Source organism: Sceloporus occidentalis, unplaced genomic scaffold (genome assembly GCF_023333645.1).
Source record: "Sceloporus occidentalis isolate IW3139 unplaced genomic scaffold, rSceOcc1.0.p SCAF_2, whole genome shotgun sequence".
Lineage (NCBI taxonomy): Eukaryota > Metazoa > Chordata > Lepidosauria > Squamata > Phrynosomatidae > Sceloporus > Sceloporus occidentalis.
The window spans coordinates 270,019,881-270,045,599 of record NW_028316982.1 but is presented as its reverse complement, the minus strand read 5'-3'; the positions used below and the strand labels follow the sequence as shown (position 1 = coordinate 270,045,599).

Here is a 25,719-nt window from a genome sequence, read left to right as displayed (position 1 = left end):
AATTAATTCACTACATCAGTAATGTATGCAATGTATGAGTAACAGCTAGCATCTTGTATCAGCTACTCAGGTAAGTATATTTAACTAAGGGTGCATTTACACTGTAGAAATAATGCAGTTTGATACCACTTTAACTGCCATGGCTCCATCCTACAGAATCCTGGGATGTGTAGTTTTATGAGGCACTGGCACACTTTGGCAGAGAAGGCTGAAGACCTTGTGAAACTACAGGTCCCAGGTTTCCCGAGGCTGGAGCTGCGGCACTTAAAGTGGTGTCAAACTGCATTATTTTAATCGTGTAGATGCACCCTAAGTAACCTCTCCTTGCTCGACCCACCCATACCTGGCTCTAATCATAGTGTGGCAAAATGGATCTCCTTCTTCCCAAGCAGCTGGGAGTTATGATCATGGCAATACTGTCACAACCATGACTAACTAGCAATTGTGAAACAGCTGTCTGTGCGTATGTGCCTTTAAGTAGCCTGTTGATTTATGACCCATTAATTTCCTAGGCTTTTCTTAAGCAAGGAATACATAGAGGTGGCTTTGTTTGTTCCTTCCTCCAAAATATATCCTGCAGCTACATATCTGAAATATAGCCTACAGGTATTCGTTGGCGGTCTCCGATCCAGGGACAAACCGGGGCCGACCCTGCCTTCAGAATTTGCTGAGTCTTGATTTTGCTGTTTTTCAGGACCGGTAGCCAAGCATTCTTCACTTTCAGGGTTTCTGCTTCCCTGTTGAAATTCTCCAGATGTTTATGGATTTCAATGGCTTCCCTGTGCATTCTGACCTGATAGTTGTTGGTATGGTCCAGAATTTCAGTGTTTTATGCCCAGGATGGTTTATAACATGCTTCTAGAATATGGCCTCATAGTCCGAAAAACCCACCAAAAAGGGGGGTATAATTATTTCTTCCCAGTGGTCAAAAAAGAAGAAAAACAGATTTCTACACTTTCCTCTCTGGTCAACTGGAGCAATTGCCAGCTCCAGTAATAGCAGCCTTACTCTCCTATTTACACATATTTTATAGACTGCTGAGCCGTAGGCATAAGATTTCAATCGGTCTCTTTACTGTTGGTACAGCAATCTCTTTTTTTCCTGGGTTGAATGCACATGGTATTTTATTTACCTTACAGAAGCACAAAATGGATGTTCGCTTGGCATGTAACTTTTATTATTATTTTGTTAAAAGGACTCAATAAATTAAACACATTGAAATACATTAGACACAAGACAGCTTTAAAATGATTTCAGACCCAGAACCCACTTTTGGCTCATACTTGCATTTAGGGACCCACTCTTTAACTAATTTCCCATACATTTATACAGTGGAAAGCATTGCTGTATTCTGCAACCTTACCGTGGGTCCTGACCTACTGACTAGAAATCAGTATTTTAGACAATGTATTTGACCACATGCATTTATGTTGTCGTGTTTTTTTCTAGTTTGATTTGCAATGTCCATTCCTCTGCTGCATATCTGTAGTCATGCCTACCATCACATTGTAAAAAAATAAAATAAAATCCATGGGACATTGACAGAAACGGAGCAGACCACGATGCCTAAGAAGTCTATGCATGCTTCCAAGCAACCAGGGAGATCTAGCTTGGAGCAGCAAAGTACAGTTTGCCGCTGTGTTTTTCTCTGGAACCTTGAGAACTAGGAACTTGCTTTCTTATTACAGTAAACAAGCTGACTCTCTTGAAAAGCCCATTGCCACAGTCCAGGTTTCAGACTATGGTACATCTGAAGATGACTCTTTAAACATTTCCACAAGATTCAAGAAGTCTCCCATTTATTGCTAAATGCATTTCTTAGATTTCTACTAGACTAGGTTTCTACTAGTTTGCAGACTAGTGTCTGTCCATGACCTATCGGCTACTGATCTGTGATGAGTTTACAGGAAAGAATGAAATCATTGTAACATATTGTACTTTCCAAACTGTCCAGTTTAAGCAGGGATAGTCCAAATTAATCTTCTGTGTTTCACTTTTTCAGTTGCTTTTAAAATGTCCAATTTCTCTTTCTTTCTACCCCTTTGTCCTCAGGCTATTTCTGTTGCTGCAAACTGAGTACAAAGTGCCAAAGCAATGTGCACTCATTTAACTCAGCATGGAGAGAAGAGAGGGATCTTGCCCTTCCCAGTCGGCTCAGGCAAAAGCAAACCACTGCAGCCTCTCCTAGCTTGTGGATTCTTCTTCATTAATGTCTTTTTGCCATTTTGACCACACTCTGATGTTGTTTGGCCACATGTACCCCAGTTTTAATGTTGGAGGATGTATTGTAGTCAAGGTGATCAGATGTCATAAGTGCTAAGGACGAGGCACCATAAAACGTACAACATTCAAGACAAATGTCGGACAACAGGAAATAAAAGCTAAAAACACTAATAGAAATGGAAAATCGTGCTTCTTAGGTTCAAAAAGGAATACATTTTGAATTCCTCCTGGACAAGAGGTTGAAATGTAGGACATGCCCTGGAAAAGGAAGACATTTAGTTACCCTGGTTGTACTGAATGGGCACATATATAGTGCTGTCCCCGCGTGTCTGGCACATCAGATATTTTAAGGAACACTGGCCTTGCCAGTATAAACTAAGCTGTAGTGGTTTGATGTCCAGATTTTGTTGCATTGCATACCATGAAAAGAAAATGAAAGGATTTTGGAGAAGAACATGAAGAAATGGCATTATTAAGCCAAGAAATACTAGTCGCATCTAACAGGGTCTCTTCTGAGACACAGTAGAAATAATGCAATTTGATACCACTTTAAGTGCTGTAGCTCCATCCTATGGTTTTGTAGTTTTACTAGGACTCTGCTAAAGAGCACTGGTGCCTTGCAAAATGCTAAATCCCAGGATTCTGTAGGATGGCAACATGGCAATTAAAGTGGTGTCAAACTGCATTATTTCTACAGTGTAGTTGCACCCCTTGGTGTGTGTGTGTGTGTGTGCACTGTACAAGATCCCATTTCCTAAATTCAGTGTCAATTCATGAAACAGAAGTTCTATATCATCTTCAGGGTTTGATCAACTGATTCACTGCCCCTGACTCTCCATTTATACTGCATGCCTGTATGTATGCTGAAGATCTTCAGTCTGTTATATGGACTGGCACCTGTTATATGGACTGGCACCCATTTTATGGCATATGCCGGCATATGTCTTTTCTTGCTTATGGCCCAGTGAGGAGTTTACCAGCTCCCTTGTGGGCAGACTGATTCCCAGCTCCCTTGAAATACACTTGAAATCTTAGAGGGGTCCAAGTCTGACCATCTAGTGGCCAGGAGAGAGCAAGAGCAACCAAGAAGTGTCCAAAATATGTCCCTATAGTCCAGAGATGGGAAACTGTAGGATGTAAGTGGGATGCATTAACCCCCCAGGAGATCTTAGAGGGCCACACTCCTATAACCACACGAGTGTTACCATGTTTTGGGTCCCTCTGGACCATTTGAGGCTCAAGGGAGTCCTTTTATTTAAATATGTGGAAGTGACCAAAAGGTCAAGCCCAGGTTTTAAAAGGGGCTTCTCCTTGGTCTAAAATGGTTCGGGAGATTCAAACATGGGGAAAATGTCCCCCTAACACCCTAGAAGGTATTTAGAGGCATTTAAAATAGCTTCGCCTTTGCGTCAATATAAATTGGAAATGACTTCAAGGAAATGACAAGAACAACAGGTGTTTAACAAAAATTGGGGGAGATTTTTTAACAATGACCCCTGGAGGCCACAAAAGCATCCCTGGGGGCTGCAAGTGTCCCAGAGGTTGCTGCTCTTTACCCACCCTCACTATAGATCAGTGATTCCCAAAGTTTGATCTTCCAGACGTTTTTAACTTCATCTCCCAGAATTCCTGACTGTTGGCAAAGCTGACTGTGGCTTCTGGGAGTTGAAGTCCAAGACAGCTGGAGGTTTGGAAACCACAGTATAGCTGGATGCACAACGATAATCTGAACAAGGCCCCAGGAGGTCCTGGAGAATGGCTTTGTTGTTGTGTGTCTGGCTATAATAATAATAAACTTTATTCCTTACCCGCCTCTCTCCAAAGCTCAAGGCCAGTTACAACAGAGATTAAAGCACATAAAGCCTTTTAAAAACATAAATTAAAACACAAAAAACATAGGACACATTAAAATCATCCAAACATAAAATTAAAAATATACCAATCTAAAATTCATAGTTTAAAACTGACTGGGTAGGCCTGCCGAAAAAGATAGGTCTTTAATGCTGTTTTAAATTCAGACAGCATGCTTAGCTGTTGAACCTGGCAGGTCATTCCTCAATCTAGGGGCGGAAACAAAAAGGTCCTCTGGGTGACAGTTGCCAGTCTAATCCTGGCCAGTTGAAGTAAATGTCCCCCAAAGGACCTGAGAGTATGAGGTGGATCCAATGGGAGGAGGCAATCCCATAGGTAACCTGGACCCTAACTATGTAGGGCTTTAAAAGTAATAGCCAACACTATAAGGCCAGAGCTGGATGCTTCTCAACTGCCCACCTGGCAATTAAATGGCCATGTTGACTGCATTCCCTCTATCCAACAACAAAGTGAGTCTTGCAGGAGAGAAGTGGGGAGACAGAATGGAGATCTACCTGGGTGAAACTTTACCGTCTATCTCCCCATATTGTACCTAAGACATTGTGTTTAGAACCCATTAATATTTTTTTCAAGAGGTATGAATGATTGGAGCCACTCAGTGGGACAGTAATAATACTGTGCTTGAACAAGCACTAGCTTAATCCTCGGTGGGTTGCTTAAGGGAAATCTCTTCCCTTAGTCATCAAAGACACCTGGATGAAGACCTGAAATTAATAGTCATCTTGGGAGCTTCCCTCCATTGACGTAACTGTCAGGAAAAGAGATTCCACCTCAACATTAGGAAGAATGTCCTGACGATAAGAGCTGTTTGACAGTGGAAAATTCTGCCTTGGAGGCTGGTGGAGTCTCCTCCTTTGGAGGTTTTTAAACAGAGGCTGGTTGGTCATCTGAGACAGGAAGTGCTTTGAATGTGTATTCCTGCATGGCAGGGGGTTGGACTGGATTGCCCTTGGGGTCTTTTCCAACTCTAGGAGTCTGTGATTCTATAAGTAGCATTCCTGCTCTTCATCTGCTCTTTGCTTTCTGTTCACTCCCTGCTGAAACATGACATACTGAGACATGTTGGAAAAAACATTTCCAAGCCCAGTGTGAAGTGTATTCTCAAGCTACAGTGCAACAGGAGAGAAGAACATACCAGTGGTCCACTATTTACATGGTAACCTTCTCCATGAACAACCAGGCCTTGGAGCTCCTAGTCAGGTTAAGCCAGTCTCTGCCGCTGAGTGGGCAATGAGTGGCCAGCAATAGGAGGCTGCCTTGTATGTGCCAGGAAGCTGTACATCGCCCAACCCTCCTTGGCACCAGGGCACCTTTGATTGTTCACTTTGCTGGTGATGGTCCTTCAACAATCATGCTTCCATTTGGAGCTGACCTTGTCCAAAAGGTGCCTGGTGCTTTCCCGAAACTTGCGTTGGGTGAAGTAGAAGAGGATGGGATCCAGAACGCTGTTCATGCTTGCGAAAGGCCTGGTGCACTTGTAGGCGATGGCGAAGGCTTGCCTGGTGAGGCAAGGCACTCCGGGTATGGAGCGGATGATCAGGTACAAAGTCTTGGTCAGGTGGAAGGGAAAGAAGCTGATAGCGAAGACCAGCACCACGATGATGATCATCCGGACGGCCTTGTCTTTCTTCTTGCGGACGGCCAACCCAATCATCTCATCCTTCTGGCAGAGGATCTTCGCCATGCGGCAGTAGCACCCCAAGACTGAGACAAAGGGAATCAGGAAGCCTGTGACAGTCAAGGTGATGCCATAGGGGAAGTAGTCAGCAGAGCGTTCTGGCGTGCTCAGATCGTAGCAGACGGTCCGGTTCCTCTGGATGCCGGTGGAGGCAAAGATGAAGGTGGGCAGGCATTGGGCCACCACGACAAACCACACCACCCCGCACACAATCCAAGTAAAGCCCTTGCCCCTCTTTTTATGCCAAGTGGAGAGTGGGTGGCAAATCCCCAGGTAGCGCTGGATGCTGATGCAGGTGAGGAAGAGGATGCTGCCATGCAAATTGGTGTAGAACTGGAAGCGCACAAAGCGGCAAGTGAAATCGCCAAAGGGCCAGTAGTCTTTCTGGGAATAGTTGTAGATAAGGAGAGGCAGGGAGCAGACGTAGAGTAAGTCGGCCACCGCCAGGTTCAGCATGTAGATTGTGGTGCGGGTCAGTGCCTTCCGGGACAGCCAGATCTGGATAATGACCACTGCGTTCAAGGGCAGCCCCACCACCAAGACCACGGAGTACACCACGGGCAGCAGGATCTGCTTAAACTCTTCGTGATAAGTGCATGAGTCCTTCTTCTCAGTGGACAAGGTCAAGTTATCCATATCCAAACTCCTAGGCTTTTGTTATCCTTGCTTTGAACCCAGGATTATCCTTCAGGCAACCAGGATCTGTGGATAAGACAACCAGCAATTAGTTTATTTTCTTTTGCTTTGTACAGGTTGAGTCTCCCTTATCCAAAATGCTTCGGATTAGAAATGTTTGGGATTTTGGATTTTTCCAGATTTTGGAATATTTGCATATACGTAATGAGATATCCTGAAGATGGGATCCAAGTCTAAACATGAAATTCACTTATGTTTTGTATACCCCTTATCCACACAGTTTGAAAGTCATTTTATACACAATATTTTAATAACTTTGTGCATTAAACAAAGCCTGTGTACACTGAACCATCCAGAAAGCAAAGGCCTCACTTTCTCAGCCACTCATGTGTATGGTTTTGGATTTTGGAGTGTTTTGCGTTTTGGAAATCCAGAAGAAGAATACTCAGCCTATATTTCATACCTGATCTTTGGGGCTTGGGAGGTGGGTTGTTTTTGTTGCAGAAACTGCATCTGAAATCAAAGTGGCCACTTCCCAGACAGTTCAGGAGGCATCAAATATTTCTCCCCAAAAATACCTTGCATTGGCTTGGTTTGGATTAGGAGCTCTGCTTTTGCACAGAAAGGAAGAGATGCTGCGGAATATAGAAAGGGCATTCTTGGTTATAGCCCCACTGGACCAGGATTTATTGACTCAAGATCCATGGAGTATGTTTTGATTCTTGATTTACTTCTACACTGCAGAAATAATGTTTGTCACCGCTTTAACTGCCATGGTTCAGTGCTGTAGAATCCTGGGATTTATAGCTTTGTGAAGGAGCCCTGGTGGCACAGTAGTTAAATGCTGCAGCCCATGGTTGTGAGTTCGATCCCAGGGCTCCAGGGTTGACTCAGCCTTCCATCCTTTTGTAGGTTGGTAAACTGCTTAGAGGGTGCTGAGTTCACTGTTAAATGGTACAGAAATGTAAATGCTATTGCAATTGCTATTTAGCCTTCTCTGTCAGAGAGCTTTGGTGTCATGACGAACTACAAATCCCAGGGTTCCATAGCGTGGGGTCATGGCAGTTAAAGTGGTGTCAAACTGCATTATTTCTGCTGTGCAATTAGACCCAAAATATCTGGAAAAGAAAAGACTGAGAAGTGCTCTAATATAGGATGCAGATATAACAGCCTAAGAAAAGAGAAAAGAAATACTGAAACGTTTCATACAGCAGCAGTGTCCCTGTTTTATATTGATCTGATGGAGCTTGACCTGCATAATAAGCAATCAGCATAATCTTGAGAGGCACACCAACTAAACCAGATCATCCCTGCCTTTGCCTGTGCTGCCTTAATTTGATGGCGGATGCAGTCTCAAAGGTTATTAAATCTAACAGCAATCGCATGGAATTTGATCATCCTTTCTAATGGATGGATATAGTGCATGGCTCATGCTGCAATAACAGGACGCAAAAGAAAGGCTGGTTATTCTTCTAATCTGATGGAAATATGATTACTAGCTTGTAAGCACAAGCACCTTTGGCACAGTTTTTGCCGTTTCTGTGCACCATGCTCAGAAAACATTGGCCAAGTCCTTACAGTAATGGAAATCTACATCTTCATAGTTATATGGCGGTTGCTCTGCACCATCCTTCTGGCAAATCCTGACATTGTGCAACCATTTGTGTATCTGCCCATAGTCCTGCTTCTTCTTTCCTTGTCCAGTGTGAGACACTGAAGGTACTGAAAAATAGTTATGGGTCACCCAAGGGTGTGATGTGTGGCTGGACTCCTGTGAGTTAGTCCCAGGTAAAATAGACCCATTCAACCAATTGCTGAAATGGTGAGTGAATACATAAGTAATTCTAGTTGACTGAATGGTTCTGATCTTACTGTTATTCACAATGGCCTGTTACAGACAGCCAAAATAAAGCTGCTTCGAGTCACAGTAGAGATATGGTGTTTTAATGATGCATGCGTCCTAAGAGTTCAGAAGTTGCACCAAAGCCACACTCCAGCCCTAAGGACTGAAGCGTGGCTTTGGTGTGGCTTCTGGACTCTTAGGACACATGCATCATTAAAACACCATACCTCCACTGTGACTCGAAGCAGCTTTATTTTGGCTGTCTGTAACAGGCCAATAATAGGTTTTAAATCCTGCTGTAGTGGGACAGGGTAGGCAAGGGTCCCTGTACCAAGAGGAAGGCAAGAGATAGATAGATAGATAGATAGATAGATAGATAGATAGATAGATAGACAGACAGACACACAGATTACAACAACAACTGCAGAAGGCTCGGAGGACCACATTAATCCCCCTCCAACCACCCCCAACAAAAAACACAAATCCTCTTCAAATGCACTCTAGGAAGCATGGGTGGCATTTTCATGGGCCTTCCCAGACCACTGAAGTGAGCCAGTATGGTATAGAGCAGGGGTAGGCAACCTGCAGCCCGCGGGCCGGATGCGGCCCGGCAAGGCCTTGGGACCGGCCCCAGCCCGGTCCTGCCGCCGATTGCCGCCGGGGCCTTTGACGTCTCGCGCAAGGGGCATGGTGGGGCAATTGTCTATAGAAGCCTCAGAAACATGCATTTATCTTAACATTTTTTAAAAAATCAGCAAATTTTTTCACGTGTCCTCCATTTTTTATTTAAAAAGTGCCCTCCATTTGAAAATTTTGTCCTACATTTGTCCCGGTTTATTTATTTATTTAATTTTAAAAATTTATTTAATTATTTATTTTTTGGCTTCGGCCCCCCAGTTGTCTGAGGGACAGCAACCCGGCCCCCGGCTCAAAAGGTTTGCCTACCCCTGGTATAGAGGTTTAAGCACTGGACTGTAACTCTGAAGACTCAGGGAGCTACATCTCTGTTAATGCACCTCCAAAGCCACCTTGTAAGGCATGCAGCTCTCTGAACATAGCTGTTTTCAACTTGTCAGAGATGGGTGGGTGGGAATTCAGGCCTCACCTGGAATAATACTGTGCCTGGGCACCACAATTCAAAAAGGATGTTGACAAGCTGGAGCATGTCTAGAGGAGGGCAACTAAAATGGTGAGGAGTCTAGAAACCATGGCCTGTGAGGAGAGACTTAGGGAGCTAGGTATGTTTAGCCTGGAGAAGAGACGGTTAAGAGGTGATATGATAGCCCTGCTTAAATATTTGAAGGGGTGTAAGACTGAGGATGAAGCAAACTTGTTTTCTGCTGCTCTAGAGAATAGGACACAGAACAATGGATGCAAGCTACAGGAAAAGAGATTGCACCTCAACATTAGGAGGAACTTCCTGACAGTAAGGGCTGTTCGACAGTGGCATGCACTCCCTCGGAGTGTAGCGGAGTCTCCTTCCTTGGAGGTCTTTAAACAGAGGCTGGATGGCTGTCTGGCAGGGATGTTTTGATTGAGAGTTCCTCCATGGCAGAAGGGGGTTGGACTGGATGGTCCTTGGGGTCTTTTCCAACTCTATGATTCTATGATCCGTGGCAATGAGTTCAGCTATCTTCCTTCAGCTTCACATGCTGCAATAAGCACCAGCAGGGATCTTATGAGATCCTGGGGGCCTTTGCAATGTGTCCAGCTATTGAAAAATAGCGGGACATGTCACAGCTGATGCCCTCATTTTCCAATAACTAAGAAATAGCTGTGGGTTTTTTTTTTTTTGGGGGGGGGGGGCTGAACAATTTACCAGGTGGCTTTGGAGGGGGGCTTTTGGTCATAGTGTTGGAAGAGAACCTATGCAATGACCCAAAAATGAATTGAGAAATGGTAAAGTAGACATCCAGCATCAAAACCTACTAACGGGATGCCAGCCTGAATGTTTTCTGTGCCAAAATATTGGGGTTTGGCACAAAAATGGATTTGTAGCAAAAATGAACTGTTTGCAAAAGGTCACATAGTGTGGGAAATAATGGAAAATGCACACGAAAATGCTCAAAATCTCCCCCAGCAGAGAGAAAACTATTCAGATTCTTCATTCTTCTATGCAAGACTTAAAGAACAAAGGTGTACATTCTTGTTCAGGAGTCTGGTCAAAGAATTGAAGGGGGGGAAACACCCTAAATATCCCAAAGGCACCAGATCTTTATCTGACCTTGGAAGCTAAGCAGAGTCAGCCCTGGTTTGTACTTGTATGGGGGACCACCAACCAATACGAGGCGCTGAAAGTTATATTCCAGAGGAAGGAACTGGCAAAACCACCACCAAGGATTCCTTGCTTAAGAAAGCCCTATGAAATGGGGTCACCATAAATTGACAAATTAGTATCGGCACATAAGTGTCCTGTTATAATTTTTCCTTGTCACAAGATGGCAGCCTTGCAACACAAAGAGCTAACAACTAAAGCTGCAGATGTTAGACAGCATTGTCTCAGGACTCAAAAAGTATTTGTAATATTAAAATACACACAACCCCTACACTTGCCATCTTGCTGCAACCCAGCCTCGTTGTTGTGTGCCTTCAAGACATTTCCGACTTATGGTGATCCTAAGAAGAAACCTATCATCTGGTTTTCTTGGCAGCTTTCTTGAGAGGGGGTTTGAAATTGCCATCCTCTGACACTGAGGGGTTTATCACATGAAGGAGATCGGGAGTTTATCCTGTGAATATCCCAGAAAAAAACCATGTAATTATACGAAATGATTTCACACGACATTGCACAAAACCCGCCATTAAAGTGGTCACAAAGAAGCATCAATGCATGTCTTATTACTTTTGGGATTTCAGCGACAATGCATTTCCGCTATCACTTTATTTGCTCAACTGTGTGTGATAATCATTTGTGCAATAACCACCATTTTCACTTTATTTGCAGGATGCTTTAAATGCGCTTTAATCTCTCTTTAATGCCGAAATTAGACCCAGTGTGACAAACTCCAGAGAATGTGACTTTACGTGGCTGAGCCAGGATTCGAACCCTGGGTCCAAAACACACTGCAGAAATAATCCAGTTTGAGACCGCTTTAACAGCCCTGGCTCAGGGCAAAGGGAACCTGGGAATTGTAGTTTATTGTGGCACCAGAGCTTTAGTGGCACACACACACCAAAATCTTTCACCTTTGTACCATTTCTCCTTTGCACCCAGTTTTAAGATTTCAAGCTCAAATAGGAAGGATTGTGACTCTGGGTGCTTTGGCAATGAATGGATATAGAATAGAATAGAATGGAATAGAATAGAATCCTAGAATTGGAAGAGACACTTTTGGCCATGCAGGAATACACAATCAAAGCACTCCCAACAGACAGCCATCTTCCTGAATAAAGCTGTTTAAAAACCTCCCAAGAGGCAGTGTATTCCACTATGAAACCGCTGTTACCACCAGGAAATTCTTCCTAATGTTTAAGGCGAATCTCTTTTACTGTAGTTTGCATCCATTGCTCCATGTTCTCATCTCTGGAGCAGCAGAAAACAAGTTTGATTCACCCTCAATATGACATCCCTTCCACTAGTTACTTTTCTCCAAGATGAAGAAGAGCCATTGGTGAGCATCCTTTGGGTTCAGCCAGTCAACCGATTACAAATCCAACAGTTGCACTGAGTAGCCCACATTTTGGTAGCTTGTTTGCAAGAATATCATGGGGTCAGTGATTGAGAAAGCTACTTTTTGGACTACAATTCCCAGAGGTCTCCAGTTGCCAATGTAACTCAGAATTTCTGAATGTCATAGTCATAAAAAGTAGATTTTCCAAGCTCTTCCAATGGTACAAATAGGAAAAAAGCAGTAGTTGTTGATGTTTTTCCTATGTCAACCATGGCTAAAGAATAACGTCATCCCCGTTTGGTCATCCATCCCTAGCACTTTTTATCCAACGTCACATTCATGATCATGGGATCTTTCTGTGCACTTTGGGTGCGGAGGCAACATTCTGGGATCACATGGATCATTGCATCCTAGTAACCTTTATCGTTCTGCAAAAACCCCAAGAATGCAGTGGTCAGGTTGTGCAATGTGGTGGAAGCAAAATAGGCTTGACCTGTCTTTGAGGGATCACTTTTCTGAGGAGGAAGTGCTTCCTTCATAGGGTTTTTTTAAAAAAAAATCTTTTAAAGGAAAGACTTCACAATGCAGCATGTAAAAAAGAAGTCTAGCATTTAAGACGAAATATACTGGGTCCTTGGTGTCTGCTGGGGTTTGATTCCAGGACCTCCTGTGGATACCCAAATCCATGGATGCTCAAGTACCATTACATACAATGAAGTAGTAAATGGCATCCCTTATTTGGCAAAATCGAGGTTTGCTTTTTGGAATATATATTTTACACGGATCCCCCACGTAAAAAAAGGGCGCACTGTATCTCACAAAGTTCCATAGTATGGAGCCATAGCAGTTAAAGTGGTGTCAAGCTGCACTATTTCTGCAGTGCAGATGACCCTTGCTCTTATGCAGAAGAGACGATTGAGAGTTTATTTTTGATGTTGTTGTTATAGTTACTTGTATCCCATTTCCCCTCCAAAGTTGTGACACAAAGCAGCTTACAAATCAAAAGAACTATACAGTATTGTGAATACGAAAGACATCTTCAAAGATCTGAAGAGCCGTCAAGTAAAAAATGGAGCAAGCTTGTTTTTTGCTACTCCATGGAACAGGGTTAAAAACATTGGACTCCAATGGCAAGATTGGTGATTCCCAGAAGGAAGGACCTCTCAGTAGTAAGAGCTGTTCCACAATGGAATGGCCTCTCTGTTTGGAAGGTGGTGGATTCACCCTCTTTTAGATGTTTTAAAATGGTTTTCAGATAGCAAGATCTCAGGAATACTTTACCAGGGGGTTGGGCTGTATGGGCCTCCAGGTGCCTTTCAACTCTATGGGCTCATTCCCACTTACATTGAAACCAGTATGCGATTCGCCTTCGCTTCATGTCAGGGAATTGATTCCAAAAGGTCCGTCGTTCCCACTATGAAAGTGGATCTTTTCTTTATCCCCTTGTAATCGCTTCTTTTTTGGCATGACTGTCATCCCCACTAAAATTGATAGAAGATTCGATTCATTGGTTTTGCAATGACTTGCCTCACTGATTGCAAGTAGTTGCAAAATCAATGAGTCGAATCTTCTATCAATTTTATTTGCTGGCGGGTGGTGGTGGTGGTGGTGGATCTACCAAAAACTGAGGAGGGATGGTAAACATCCCTCTGCCATTAGTCCCTCCCCTCCAGAATGATGCGATTCAGATCCATCGTTCCTACTTGTTGAACACGAGTTGGAATCAATTCTTTTCAAAAGAACTTCCAAAGAACCAGTGTCAGGAAAGAGTGGTTTTTTGGGGTTTTTTTGCATTTGTCTCACTTTGTTGCAATTGAAACCGATCACAGTAGGATCCGAACCAGTTTCAAATGGGAACAACGATCATATAACCCAATCAGTAATTCGCTTTAAAGCACAGTGGGAATGGGGCCTTTGATTCTACTGGAGATGAACAGTAAGCATAGGTAGCAAGTGCAGAGGCAATCCGCACCTCAAAGCGCAGCCAGCAGGGGACACCAAAAGCCAAAACAACGCAAAGCACATGTTTGGAAGCGCATGGCATCCCTGGCTAAACCAGTTGTGACACCAGAGCTCTATCAGATAAGGCTAACAAAAGTACAAATCTCAGAATTCCATTGCTTGGAGCCATAGCAATTAAAGGAGTGTCAAACTGCTTTATTTCTGCAATGTGGATGCTACAAAATTGTCTAGTGTGAGAGAGACCTGACATAATCTCATAATCTCTCATTCCAGTATTTCCTACATTTCCTTAAAATATTTGTTTGAACATATTCATGAGTTCTCCCCCCCCCCATGATATTCCTTACATAAGATACTATCTTCTCAATAAAAGGATGAGGGATTTATTCCTTTTCTCTATCACTCCATATTCTGTTTGCTTCTTGTTATTAATATTTTATCTAAACACTAATTCTTTATTAAATATCTCTGATTCTATCAATTCTAACCTTGACGAGTGGTGGACTCTCCTTTCTTTGGAGGTCTTTGAACAGAGGTTGGGTGGGCAACTTACAGGGTACTTTAGGTGGGCATTCCTGCATGGCAAGGGTTGGAAGATTCTATGGAGTTTATCACATGAAGGAGATGCAAAACAATTTTGCACAAAACCCACCATTAAAGTGGTCACAAAGAAGCATTCACACACATCTTTTTACTTTCAGGTTTTCAGCAACATTGCATTTTCAATATCACTTTATTTGGGCAACTGCATGTGATAATCATTTGCACAATTACTTGCCATTTTTGCTTTATATGCGGGATGCCTTAAATGCACTTTAATCTCCCTTTAATGCTGAAAGTAGCCCCAGTGTGATAAACTGGAGATCAGGGTTCAGTTCCTTGCTCAACCATGGAAACCCACTGGGTGACCTTGGGTGAGTCACACACTCTCAGCTCCAGAAAACCCCATGATATGTTTACCTTAGGATCTCCATAGGTCAGAAACAAACTGAAGGCACACAATGCTGAAATTAGCTCCAGCGTGATAAACCTCTACGATTCTAAAGTCTAGTGGTTCCCAACCTTTGATCCTTCTTTCGTTTGGGGTGTCAACCCCCAGAAACTCTGGCCAACTTGGCCAACAGTCAGGAATTATGTGAGCTGATGTCCAAATCATCTGGAGGACCAAAAAATGTCAGGAACCACTCCAATAGACCAAGACATCTTGAAGGAGGACCAGCTAGGAGAGGCTGGACCAGTCACTGACCATGCCAAGTGTCCCAGTAGATTCAAGAAACTGTCTTTTCAATTTTGCCTAGGGATTGAACCTAGCAACCTCCACATCCCAAAAGCACAAAGTCCCCCTCCCTTGTCCCCCAGAATATGCACACTCACCTATAATTTAATGGGATAACTTGCCTTCCCCTGGGGAACTTGCAGTTTCTCGGTAAAAAGCACCGCTCTCGCTTCCAGGAGGCCAGTCTGATCGCTTCTGCTCTTGGCTTTTCCACTTAAAAGTGTGTGGGTGGCTGTTTTTAGCACAAAGTGGGACGGCTGCCCTCCCCCATTGCTCTGCCAACAACCACACCACACTTTTATCCGAAATTGACACATCCATTGCTTCCTTCTCCTTTGTCAGTTGCACTATGAAGTGTCCCGGAGGGGAAAAGGAGGGGGGGTCAGGGAGGAAATTGCCAGTTTATTCAGTCTCTGCCACTCCCTCTGGTTACGGCTGCAAGAATTACACAACCTTTCGGCGGCAATTAATCCCCTGAAGCCCCACTTCATTGGCACATTTGGAAATATGGTGCATGGGTGATGCAGGCACCGCTAAACGTCGACTCAGCTAGCTGACATCTTAGGAGGAATTCATTTAATGCTACACTGTGATTTATGGAGAGAGCTCTTGTAGCACCTTTGAGACTAATTGAAACAAAGAAGTTGGCAGCATGAGCTTTCATACACTTTGGTCTACTTCCTCAGATGCATTTAGAGGAAGTAGACTGAAGTCTATGAAAGCTCATGCTGCCAACTTCTTTCTTTCAGTTAGTCTCAAAGGTGCTATAAGATCTCTCTACATACTGATCCTAAGGCTAAGGAGTTTATCACATGGGATGGATCCCGTGAAGAAACTTGATTTAAAGTGGGGGGAAACCCCCCACAAAAGCGGGTTGTTTTTTACACAACATCCGGGGTTAACCTGAACAGAAATTAGAAATAACTTACAAAATTGAGTAGTTTTTCAGATGATGTTTGCATCAATGAGAAATAATGCGATATTAATCCGAACGCAAAGTCATCAAAACCCCTTTCTTTTTGACTTTCAAGAACTTCCCGAAAGTAAAAAGGAGTGCGTTTTGTCAACTTTGTGTTTGGATTAATGTCACATTATTTCTCAGTGACGCAAACACGTCTGAAAAACAACCCACAAAAGGAGATTTTAAAATCCCGTTTCTGCATGGGATTTAACCAATTTGTCTCCAATTTGCCTCCGTGTTATAAAGTCCTACACGGCTATATCTTTGAATTCTACCACTATGATTTACGTGTTGCTTTGTTTTTTTAAAACAGTGATTTAGGTCTGATCTGCCCTGCGGAAATGAAGCAGTTTCACACTGCTTTAACGGCTGCAACTCTGTGCTATGGAATCCTGGGATTTGCAGTTTTGTGAGCTATTTTTCCTTCTCTGTGAGATCGCTAAATGCCTTGCAGAACTACAGTTCCCAGAATTCCCTGGTGTTGGGCCATGGCAGTTAAAATGGTGTCTAACTGGATTATTTCTGCAGTGTATTTTGGACCCATGTCTCCTTCCTTGGAAGTTTTTAAACAGTTGCTGGGTGGCCATCTACCGGGAGGGCTTTCACTGTGTCTTCCAGCATGGCAGAATGGAGTTGGACTGGATGGCCGTTGGGTCTCTTCCAGCTCTATTAAATTCTTTTCGATGTTTAACTTGTAGAAGAGGAGAGGTGGCATGATAGCCATCTTTAAATATCTGAAGGGGTGTTCTGGAGAAGAAGGGACAAGCTTGTTTGCTGCTGCTTCAGAGCCTAGAACATGAACCAATGGATTGAAATTACAAGAGAAGAGATTCCACCTAAACATTAGGAAAAACGTCTTGGCTGTAAGAGCTGTTGGACAGTGGAATGGAGTGACTCAGAAAGTAGTGGACTCTCCATCATTGGAAGTCTTTAGACAGAAGAATGAAGATCTTTCAGGATCGCTTTGGTTGCATATTCCTGCATGGCAGATGGCAGATGGCCCTTGTGATACTTCGGCTCATTAGAAGACCAAATTGGCCGACTTTATGTAGTGAAACCTTGAAAAGACCAAAATTAACTTCCCCTTCCTTCTCAAACCAATTTTAAATGGCAGACCCCCTGGGGTTTTCTTGGCAAATTTCTTCACTTTGGGGTTTGCCATTGCCATCATCTGAGGCTGGGAGAGTGGGACTTGCCCAGTTTTTCATGGCTGAGTGGGAAATCGAATCTGAACCTGGTCTCCACAGTCGTATTCCAATGCGCAAGCCGTTATGCTCACACTGGCTCTCAAATCATCGTAATTATTAGGAAAAGTTAAGTGAGGTTGTAATCAACGAGGATGTTTAGCCAAAGAGGTCCCACCTGCCCCCCTGAAATCCCAGGACCAATCCTGTCTTTTGCAGTCAGCAAGATGCTATCAGGCAGAGATGATCCAAGACCAGTCTTCTTCATGCTATCTGAGGATGTTGGGGGTTGTAGTTGAACATATCCAAAGACTGCAAATCAAAGAAGTCTAATAAAGAAAATAATACGTCTTTGCCTTGAGCTGTCAGGGAGATTCTTAGAAGTGAAGTTAGAACTACAAATGGATGTAAGCTTCATTCACCTCTTTGAAAGTCTTATTCAATTTTTATGCATTTCCACTGCATCCGATGGGCTTTGGTCTCTCCCAGTTTTAGGGTTGGACTACAACTCTGGAGATCAGGGTTCAGTTCCTAGCTCCAGCATGAAATCCATTCGTGCCCTTGGGCAAGTCACACTCTCTCAGCCTCAGTGGGAGGTAATGGCAACCTCCTCTGAACAAATCTTGCCAAGAAAACCCCCTGATAGGTTCCACTTTAGAATCGTCATAAGTCAGAAACAAGTTGAAGGCACACAACAATAACAACAAAGGGAGTGTGTTTAAGGTCTGAACCTTCACTGATGGAATGGTTGAGTGGCTAATTCTCATCCTTCAGGCGGTGTGCATTTGTCAGTTTCTTCAGATTATTTTGCATCTGGTGCATTACTAGGGGGGAAAAGTCAGCCTTTCTCAAGCCACAAGCACCAACTTTTGTGTCTTCAGTCATTCACTTCCTTTTATGTGTCAAAAAAGGCCTCCCTAGCAGGGGGAAACTGGCATGGCTTTCCTCTCTGGTGCTTTTTCTTCATCCAGGTCTGCAAAGGAAGGAGACAAAGCTGGGAAAATTTGCTTTGTTTGGACTACAGCTGTCAGGGAGATTCTTGGAAGTGCAATCCAAACAAGTTAAATTTCCCATCTTTGTGATGATTTGCTCCAAGATGAAGGAGCTGCATCTGTGCTCTTTGCTTTTGCCCTCTGCTGTGGTACAACTCTGGGACTGGCTACTCCTGCTTTGTGTTGAGGAGTGTAGCTACAATAGGATGGGATGGGGATGTGGGCATTGCCCCCTTACTTAAAAATTTTGCTCCCCAAAGACATTTCCCTGTAACCCCCAAATTTTTAGCATTGCAAAGACACTGAAAACTATTCATGCCTAGAATTGGACCAAAACTAACAAAATGAATTTCAACAGGGAGAAATGGAAAGAATAAGGTACAAATTTAGGGTGAAAAATTGAAATGCAAAGATATAGGATGGGGGAAACCAGGCTTGACAACAGTACATGTGAAAGGGATCTAGGAGTCCTAGTAGACCATAAGTTGAACATGAGTCAACAGTGCGATGCGGAAGCTAAAAAAGCTAGGCTGCATTGATAGAATGGCCCCGAGTTACTTGAGGGAATGCCTTTCCCCACATAATCTGCCCCGCACTCTCAGAATATCTGGGAAGAATCTTTTGGATTATCCAAATACCAGATTATTGTCAACTTGCCACCAAGCATTTTCTGTCATGGCCCCTAAACTGTGAAACGCTTTACCAGTAGAGATCCGACAGATTACTACTCTAGAAGCTTTTAAGAAAGTGATTAAAACGGATCTTTTCCGGTGGGCTTATCCCCCTGATCTTTTATAAAACTGAAGGGACATCCCACTCTGAGTAAGTGAATGATATATTGATATATGGATTTTAATGTGCTGTCTTGATTTTAAGATGTATTTTATATATGGAAATTGGTGTTCCATTTTTATTGTTGTAAACCCACCTTGATCCGTAGGGAGAGATGGGAAATATAAATAAACTTTTATTATTATTATTATTATTATTATTATTATTATTTATAGTGTCTAGATCAAGGGAAGTAATAGTGTCACTCTATTGTGCTTTGGTCAGATCTCACCTGGAATATTGTGTCCAGTTCTGGGCACCACAATTAAAAAAGGACATTGAGAATCTGGAGCGTGTCCAAAGGAAGGCGACTAAAATGGTGGAAGATCTGGAAACCATAAAACTCTATGAGAAACAATTTAGGGAGCTGGGGATGTTTAGCCTGGAGAAGAGAAGGTTAAGAGGTGATATGATAGCCCTGTTTAGGTATTTGAAGGATTGTCATATGGAGGATGGAGCAAGCTTGTTTTCTGCTGTTTTCTGGACCTGGAGCAATGGATTCAAAGTAGAGGAAAAGAGATTCCACCTCAATGTTAGAAGACCTTTCTGACAGTAAGAGCTGTTCGACAGTGGAACACACTCCTTCCTTGGAGAGTGGCAGAGTCTCCTTCTTTGGAAGTCTTTAAACAGAGGCTGGATGGCCATCTGTTGGGAATGCTTTGATTGTGAGTTCCTGCATGGCTGGGGTTGGACTGGATAGGCCTTGGGATCTTTTCCAAATCTATGATTCTATTATTCTAAGTACAGCTGATCAAACACTCTATTTTGGATGTCAGGGCTTTTAAAAACATACATTTATTTTTTAAAAAACCCCAGAATATAATTAATATCATAAACGGTCATGCATTATCAAGTCAAATGGCTTACAAATGTTATATTATTTGTAGTGTGCCTCAACTTGTGATAGGTGAGTTCTGTGGAACAATGGGTTGCTCCTTGAACCATTAACCGAGAAGAGGAATGTAAATACTTCTTTGACGGGAAAAGAGATCACGCCTAAACATTAGGAAGAACTTTCTGACTGTTAAAAGCTGTTTGACAGTGGAATAGATTCCCATGCAGGGGAGCCAACTACCTCTTTAAACAGAGGTTGGATGGGCAGCTTTCAGAAGTGCTGTAGTTGTGTACAGTGCTTTGTTGCTGTTAGCTGCTGTCGGGTTGTCAGCGATCCCGTAGATGAGACCTCTCCAAAATCTTCTGTCGACTGCTCTGCTCAGGTCCTGCAAAATCATGTCCGCGATCTCTCTGAATTGAGTCTATCCATCTGGCCTTGATCCTAGGCTGCATCAATGGTGAAAGGTCTGGAAATCACCAAGCCCTATGAGGAGCAGCTTAGGAAGCTAGGTATGTTAAGTCTGGGGAAGAGAAAGTTATGGGGTGATATGACAGCTCTGCTTAAATATTTGAAAGGATGTCATATCGAGGAGGGAGCAAGCTTGTTTTCTGCTGCTCTAGAGACTAGAATGCGGAACAATGGATGAAAGCTACAGGAAAAGAGATTTCACATAAACATTAGGAAGAACGTCTTTATGGTAGGAACTGTTAGTGTAATAGGTTGCTGCCTTGGAGTGTGGTGGAGTCTCCTTCTTTGGAGGTTTTTAAACAGAGGTTGGATGGCCATCTTCATAGGGATTGCTTGGATAGTGGGGGTTGGATTGGATGGCCCTTGAGATCCCCTCCAAGTCTAGAATTCTATGAATCTATGAATCCAGGGCATATCACCATTACCATTACCATGCCTCAGAAGAAAGAAAAAAGGTTCTGCAAAAAAAGAAGAGCAAAAATGGCTGGTGATTCCCACATCAGTTGAGCAGTGAATCCATTCCAGGATCTGAATGGCCTCAAAGGAGTTCTCCAAGGTGCTGATCCTGTTTCGGAATATATTACAGCACTTTGGAAAGTTCCTTTAAAACCTGGAGCGGATTCACCAACCCTCTGACATGGGAATTGCTAGCGCTGCTATGGGCGGGTGGAGCTGTCTTTAGCTGTATACACACTGCAGAAATAATCCAGCTTGACACCACTTTCACTGTCACAGCTCAATGTTATGGAATTCTGGGATCTGTGGTGTTGTGAGATGTTTAGACTTCTTTGTCAGAGAGCTCTGGTGCCACAATAAACGAAAACTCCCAAAATTGCATACCACTGAGGCATAGCAATTAAAGTAGTGTCAAACTGGATTATTTCTGCAGTGCAGACGCAGCCATTGTTTCCATCTCAACTAAGGAAAAAGTAGTTGGGGCCTGTGAGCTTAGGAGAGTTGTGTTTTTTGGGACTGGAATCAGACTTATCTTGTCTTAACTCAATACATGGGGCTCAGGCACAGTTCTTAACAACTAGCCAAACCCAGAGGTATCTTAGGGTTGAGGAAGAACTGCATTCAATCCAACAGTTTCACCAAAGGTAGCCATGCTGTACCTTTGTTGCAGGGCAAAAACAGAAAACCAAGTTGCCTCAAATTGTTTACCCGTTTCCAGTGCTTGCAGGGCATTTCAGAGGTGATGCAGAAACCATGCTTACATTTGAAAATGCGAATGGCTAAAAAAAAAAGCATACAGTTGAAGCTAAAATATATGAATGAACACACTTTAGTCAATTGGGAAACAGCTGCACATTTGGCGAAATGGGTAAATCAATGTACAGATTAGGAGAAACTGAGTTTTCGAAATGCAGAGGAAAGTTTTTGTGCTGAGAGGGAAATCCCCCAGGTTTTGCAATGCAGCTGAAAACATGAACAGAAAGAAAATGCAGGTGGGGGATTTGGAGAGATACTGAGAAACTCAGAATGAGACAGGTTTGGGGGGGGCATTATTTTTACTTAAACCCTCCTCCCCAATAACCCAGACTGCTTTTTTTTAATTGAAACTGGTGGTGGTGGTGCTTTAAACCAAGTCTTCTCTTTCTTTCTTTTTGCATTAATGTTTTAATGAAAATCCTGCTTATTATATGAATAATATGAAACATCATTTTATTTATTAGAAAGCCTAAGTAACCATATTTTAATTCTTTATAACATTAACAATCCAAAGTTATAAGGCTTTGATACGATTTGCATCTTTCACTATGATAGGGTTTTCTTGGCAAGATTTGTTCAGAGGAGGTTTGCCATTGCCTTCCTCTGAGCCTGAGAGAGTGTGACTTCTTGCCCAAGATCACCAAGTGGGCTTCATGGTTGAGCGGGAAATTGAACCCTGGTCTTCAGAGTCATAGTCCAACAGTGCCATGCTGGCAATCCCCCAGGACTCCATAAACTGTGGATTTTTGCATAGTGGGAGTTGAACTAGATCAGTGGCTCCCAAACTTTGGTCTTCTGGATGTTTTGGACTACAGCTCCCAGAAGCCCCTGCCAGGTAGGTCATAATTAGGGATTCTGATCCTCCAAAACATCTGGAGGATCTACTAGATGGTCCTTGGGGTCCTTTATGAGTCTGTCAGTCTTACCTCTCCCACAAAAGCCAAGTAGAGTTGTAACATGGCATCTCTTATATAAAATGGAATTATCAAGGTTCGTTTTTTGGGATTTATATATTTTAAAAAACATTTTTAAGCCATAGATGGCTGGATCTGTGGATAAGGAATCCGTGGAAACAGAGGGTCAACTGCACTTTCGCTCTCACCAGCTCTCAGTTTAGTGTTCAATTAACTCTTTTAAAGTCTGGACTACAACCCACAGTGGGTTCCTCACTTCACTGACATGGGATATCAGTTTCCTTGCTGCCACCTGAGAAAGCTGTACATGCTTGAGGAATGCATAACATAGGCTGCATCCACACTGCAGAGATAAAGCAGTTTGACACTGCTTTAACTGTCCTGAATCAATGCTACGGATTTCTGGGATTTATAGTTTGGTTGGGCACCCATGCTCTCTGACAGGAAAGGCTAAGTCACAAAATTACGAATCGAAGAATTCCATAGCACCGAGACACGGTAGTTAAATCAGTGTCAAACTGCTTTGTTTTTGCAGTGTGGCAACAGTCCTAGTAACTGGGCATTTGCTAGTTAATCAAGGAGATCTCTTGCAAATAACAATAACAATAACAATAATAATAATAATAATACAGGTTGAGTATCCCTAATCCAGAATTCTGAAATCCCAAATACTCCAAAATCCAAAATTGTCCACATGGGTTGCTGAGATAGTGACATCTTTGCTAGTATTTCAGTGTACACAAACTTGTTTCATGCAAAAATAATAATAATATTTAAAATGTTGTGCCTAAAATGATCTCCAGGCTATGTGTATAAGGTGTACAGTTGCCCCTCTGTATTCACAGACTTGAGATCTATTTTGATCATTTGTGGAGGGACGACCTCCATTAAAGTTAATGGCACCCATGCCCATGGCACACATGCTTGGCCGCACGCAAGAGCATGCAGCCATTTAAGCTTATGGAGTTTGAATATTTGTGGATTTCCAAATTTGCGGAGGGTGGTGGTGGTCCGGAAGAGATGCCCTGTGAATTCAGAGGGAGGACTGTATATTAAAAATAAATAAATGTCATGTTCAGAGCTCCAAGATATCTCATCATGCCTACACAAATATTCCAAAATCTGACAAAATCTGAAATCCAAAACACTCCTGGTCCCAAGCATTTTGGATATGAGGGACTCAGTCTGTAATGATAATGATGATGCACCTTTCTGTAGTTGCATTTTGTGTAACAGGCTGAGCAAAGTCAAATCATGCTGTAGAGACAAATATGAATGTTTCCATGCTAATGATGAGCGGATTCCCTCTCCTATGCAGGAAAATTGTCAGCACATTCTTGAACGAGAGAGAAAAGATACATAAAGATGAAGCAACCTTGTTTTCACCTTTTCAAGAGATGAGAATATGAACAAATGGACTCAAATTACAAGAAAAGAGCTTTTTTTCTAATGTAAGCAACGTTTGACTTTAAAGAGAGCTTGAATGGGCATTTTCAGGACTCCTTTGGTTGTAAATTCCTGAATGGCAGGGAATTCCAATTTGAAGTATGGTATGACCCCATATCCACAGGACAGTATCCACCATTTCATTTACACACATCCAAAAATATGTTCTGTCTAGGCATTTTCTAGGTCCTTCAGTGCAATTCTGTGGCATACTTCTGGTGGACACTGACCATAGAGTTATGCTGGAGACCTAGAAATGCCCAGTGGTGTTTTCTTTCTAGAGATCTCTAGGTCCTCCAGCACAACTCTATTAGGGTTCACTATTATCCAGTTTCAGGTTTCCATGGTAAGCTTGGTAACGTATTCCTCATGGATGCAGGAAATCCAGCTCACCCTTGTGAGTTCAGTTTTCCTAATACTGTGCATGCTACAGTATTTTGAATGAATCCCATGCAAAGCAAAACAGACAGACAGATTGCAAAGATTACTTATATATTACAAAGGTTGGAAATGCAACTCTACTCTTAAATGTACTTTTTAAAATAAGCATGATATAATGTGAATGCTCTTCTCCACTATTTAACTCAACATTTCCCAAGTCTATTTCAATGGTCCTTCCACACTCACTGGAGTGTAGGAACACTGTGAATGTCAAAAAACTGCAAATAAGAAAACACTATTCTTTTTACTTCAGAGAACACCTCTTTAGAAATCTTCAGGTCTTCCAATACTACTCTATGGTCATAGAATCATGCTGGAAGACCTACAAATGCTAGAGAAGTGTTTTCTCTAGGAACTTCTAGGTTCTCCAGCACAACTCTATCAGAGTTGCGCTGGAGGACCTGGAGATTCCTAGAGAGAACACATTAATTAAAACTGCAAATAATCAAATCCGCAAAAGTCAATGCCGCAAATGTGGAAGGCCAAATGTACTCACCACTGTTCTACTTCAGGAGGTTTAGCCACTTGCTGAGAGCAAGATGGGCATCAAAGAGATGGAGCTGCAAACTACACATGCTTGTCCAGAAGATCTCCCAAATCTGCAGAACAACCCTGCTTCTCCTATTGAGGGAGATGGTGTTGGTCTACTTGTCAGGTGTGATGGTCAAAGCATAGTCTCCGGCAGAGACGCAGGCTATATAGGCGACAAAAGGAAACCAAAGGAAGCAAAACAAGGATGTCAGCCAGTTCAGTGCCAAGGCATGAAACTCAATGCACAGATGATAGGATCAGTAAATCTGACCTGTCCAGTAACCACATCCTGGTGCCAGGCAAGGGTTGGCACAAAAACATCAGGCAGCCAGCAGAACCAAGAGCGGAGAGCAAGAGGAACCTCTGGCTGGGACCAACAGGAGGAAGTGGGACCAAGTTCTGCTTTTAGATGACAGACATAGCAACAAAGGATGGCTGATGCAAGCCAAAGGGGTATGGTAGGGTTTCTATTTAATGGTACTGAACCAGGGAGATAAAACTATTTATGTGCCTTCAAGTCAACCAAGACATGTGGCAATCGGTTTTCTTGGCAAGATTTCTTGAGAGGAGGTTTGCATTGTCTTTCTCTGAGACCGAAAAGGTGTGCCTGGTCAAGGTCTCCCAGTGGGCTTCCATGGCTGATTGAGGATTTGAACCCTGATCCTTTCGAGTCCTAGTGCAACACTTGAACCATGACCCCACAACAGCTATTAAACTTCAAGTTAACTCTGGCTTATGGTGAACCCTCTCCTATAATTTTCTTGGCACAATTTGTTCAGAGAGGGTCTGCCATTGCCTTTGTC

The 25,719-nt window shown here is 42.9% G+C and overlaps 1 protein-coding gene across 2 annotated transcripts; it reads right to left on the bottom strand.

Annotated features, from left to right (window-relative positions):
• Positions 1–1,162: 1,162 nt before the first annotated feature.
• On the bottom strand, positions 1,163–25,039 carry P2RY6 (pyrimidinergic receptor P2Y6). Of its 2 annotated transcripts, none has more exons than XM_089513039.1 (2): positions 24,882–25,039; positions 1,163–6,475 (listed from the first exon to the last, which is right to left on the bottom strand). In XM_089513039.1, the coding sequence occupies exon 2, from the start codon at positions 6,407–6,409 to the stop codon at positions 5,438–5,440; it is 972 nt and encodes a 323-aa protein (XP_089369165.1). In that variant the 5' UTR covers positions 6,410–6,475; positions 24,882–25,039; the 3' UTR covers positions 1,163–5,437. The 2 variants fall into 2 exon arrangements, with proteins under 2 accessions (XP_089369165.1, XP_089369164.1); XM_089513038.1 differs by lacking the exon at positions 24,882–25,039 and adding an exon at positions 15,200–15,429.
• Positions 25,040–25,719: the final 680 nt, after the last annotated feature.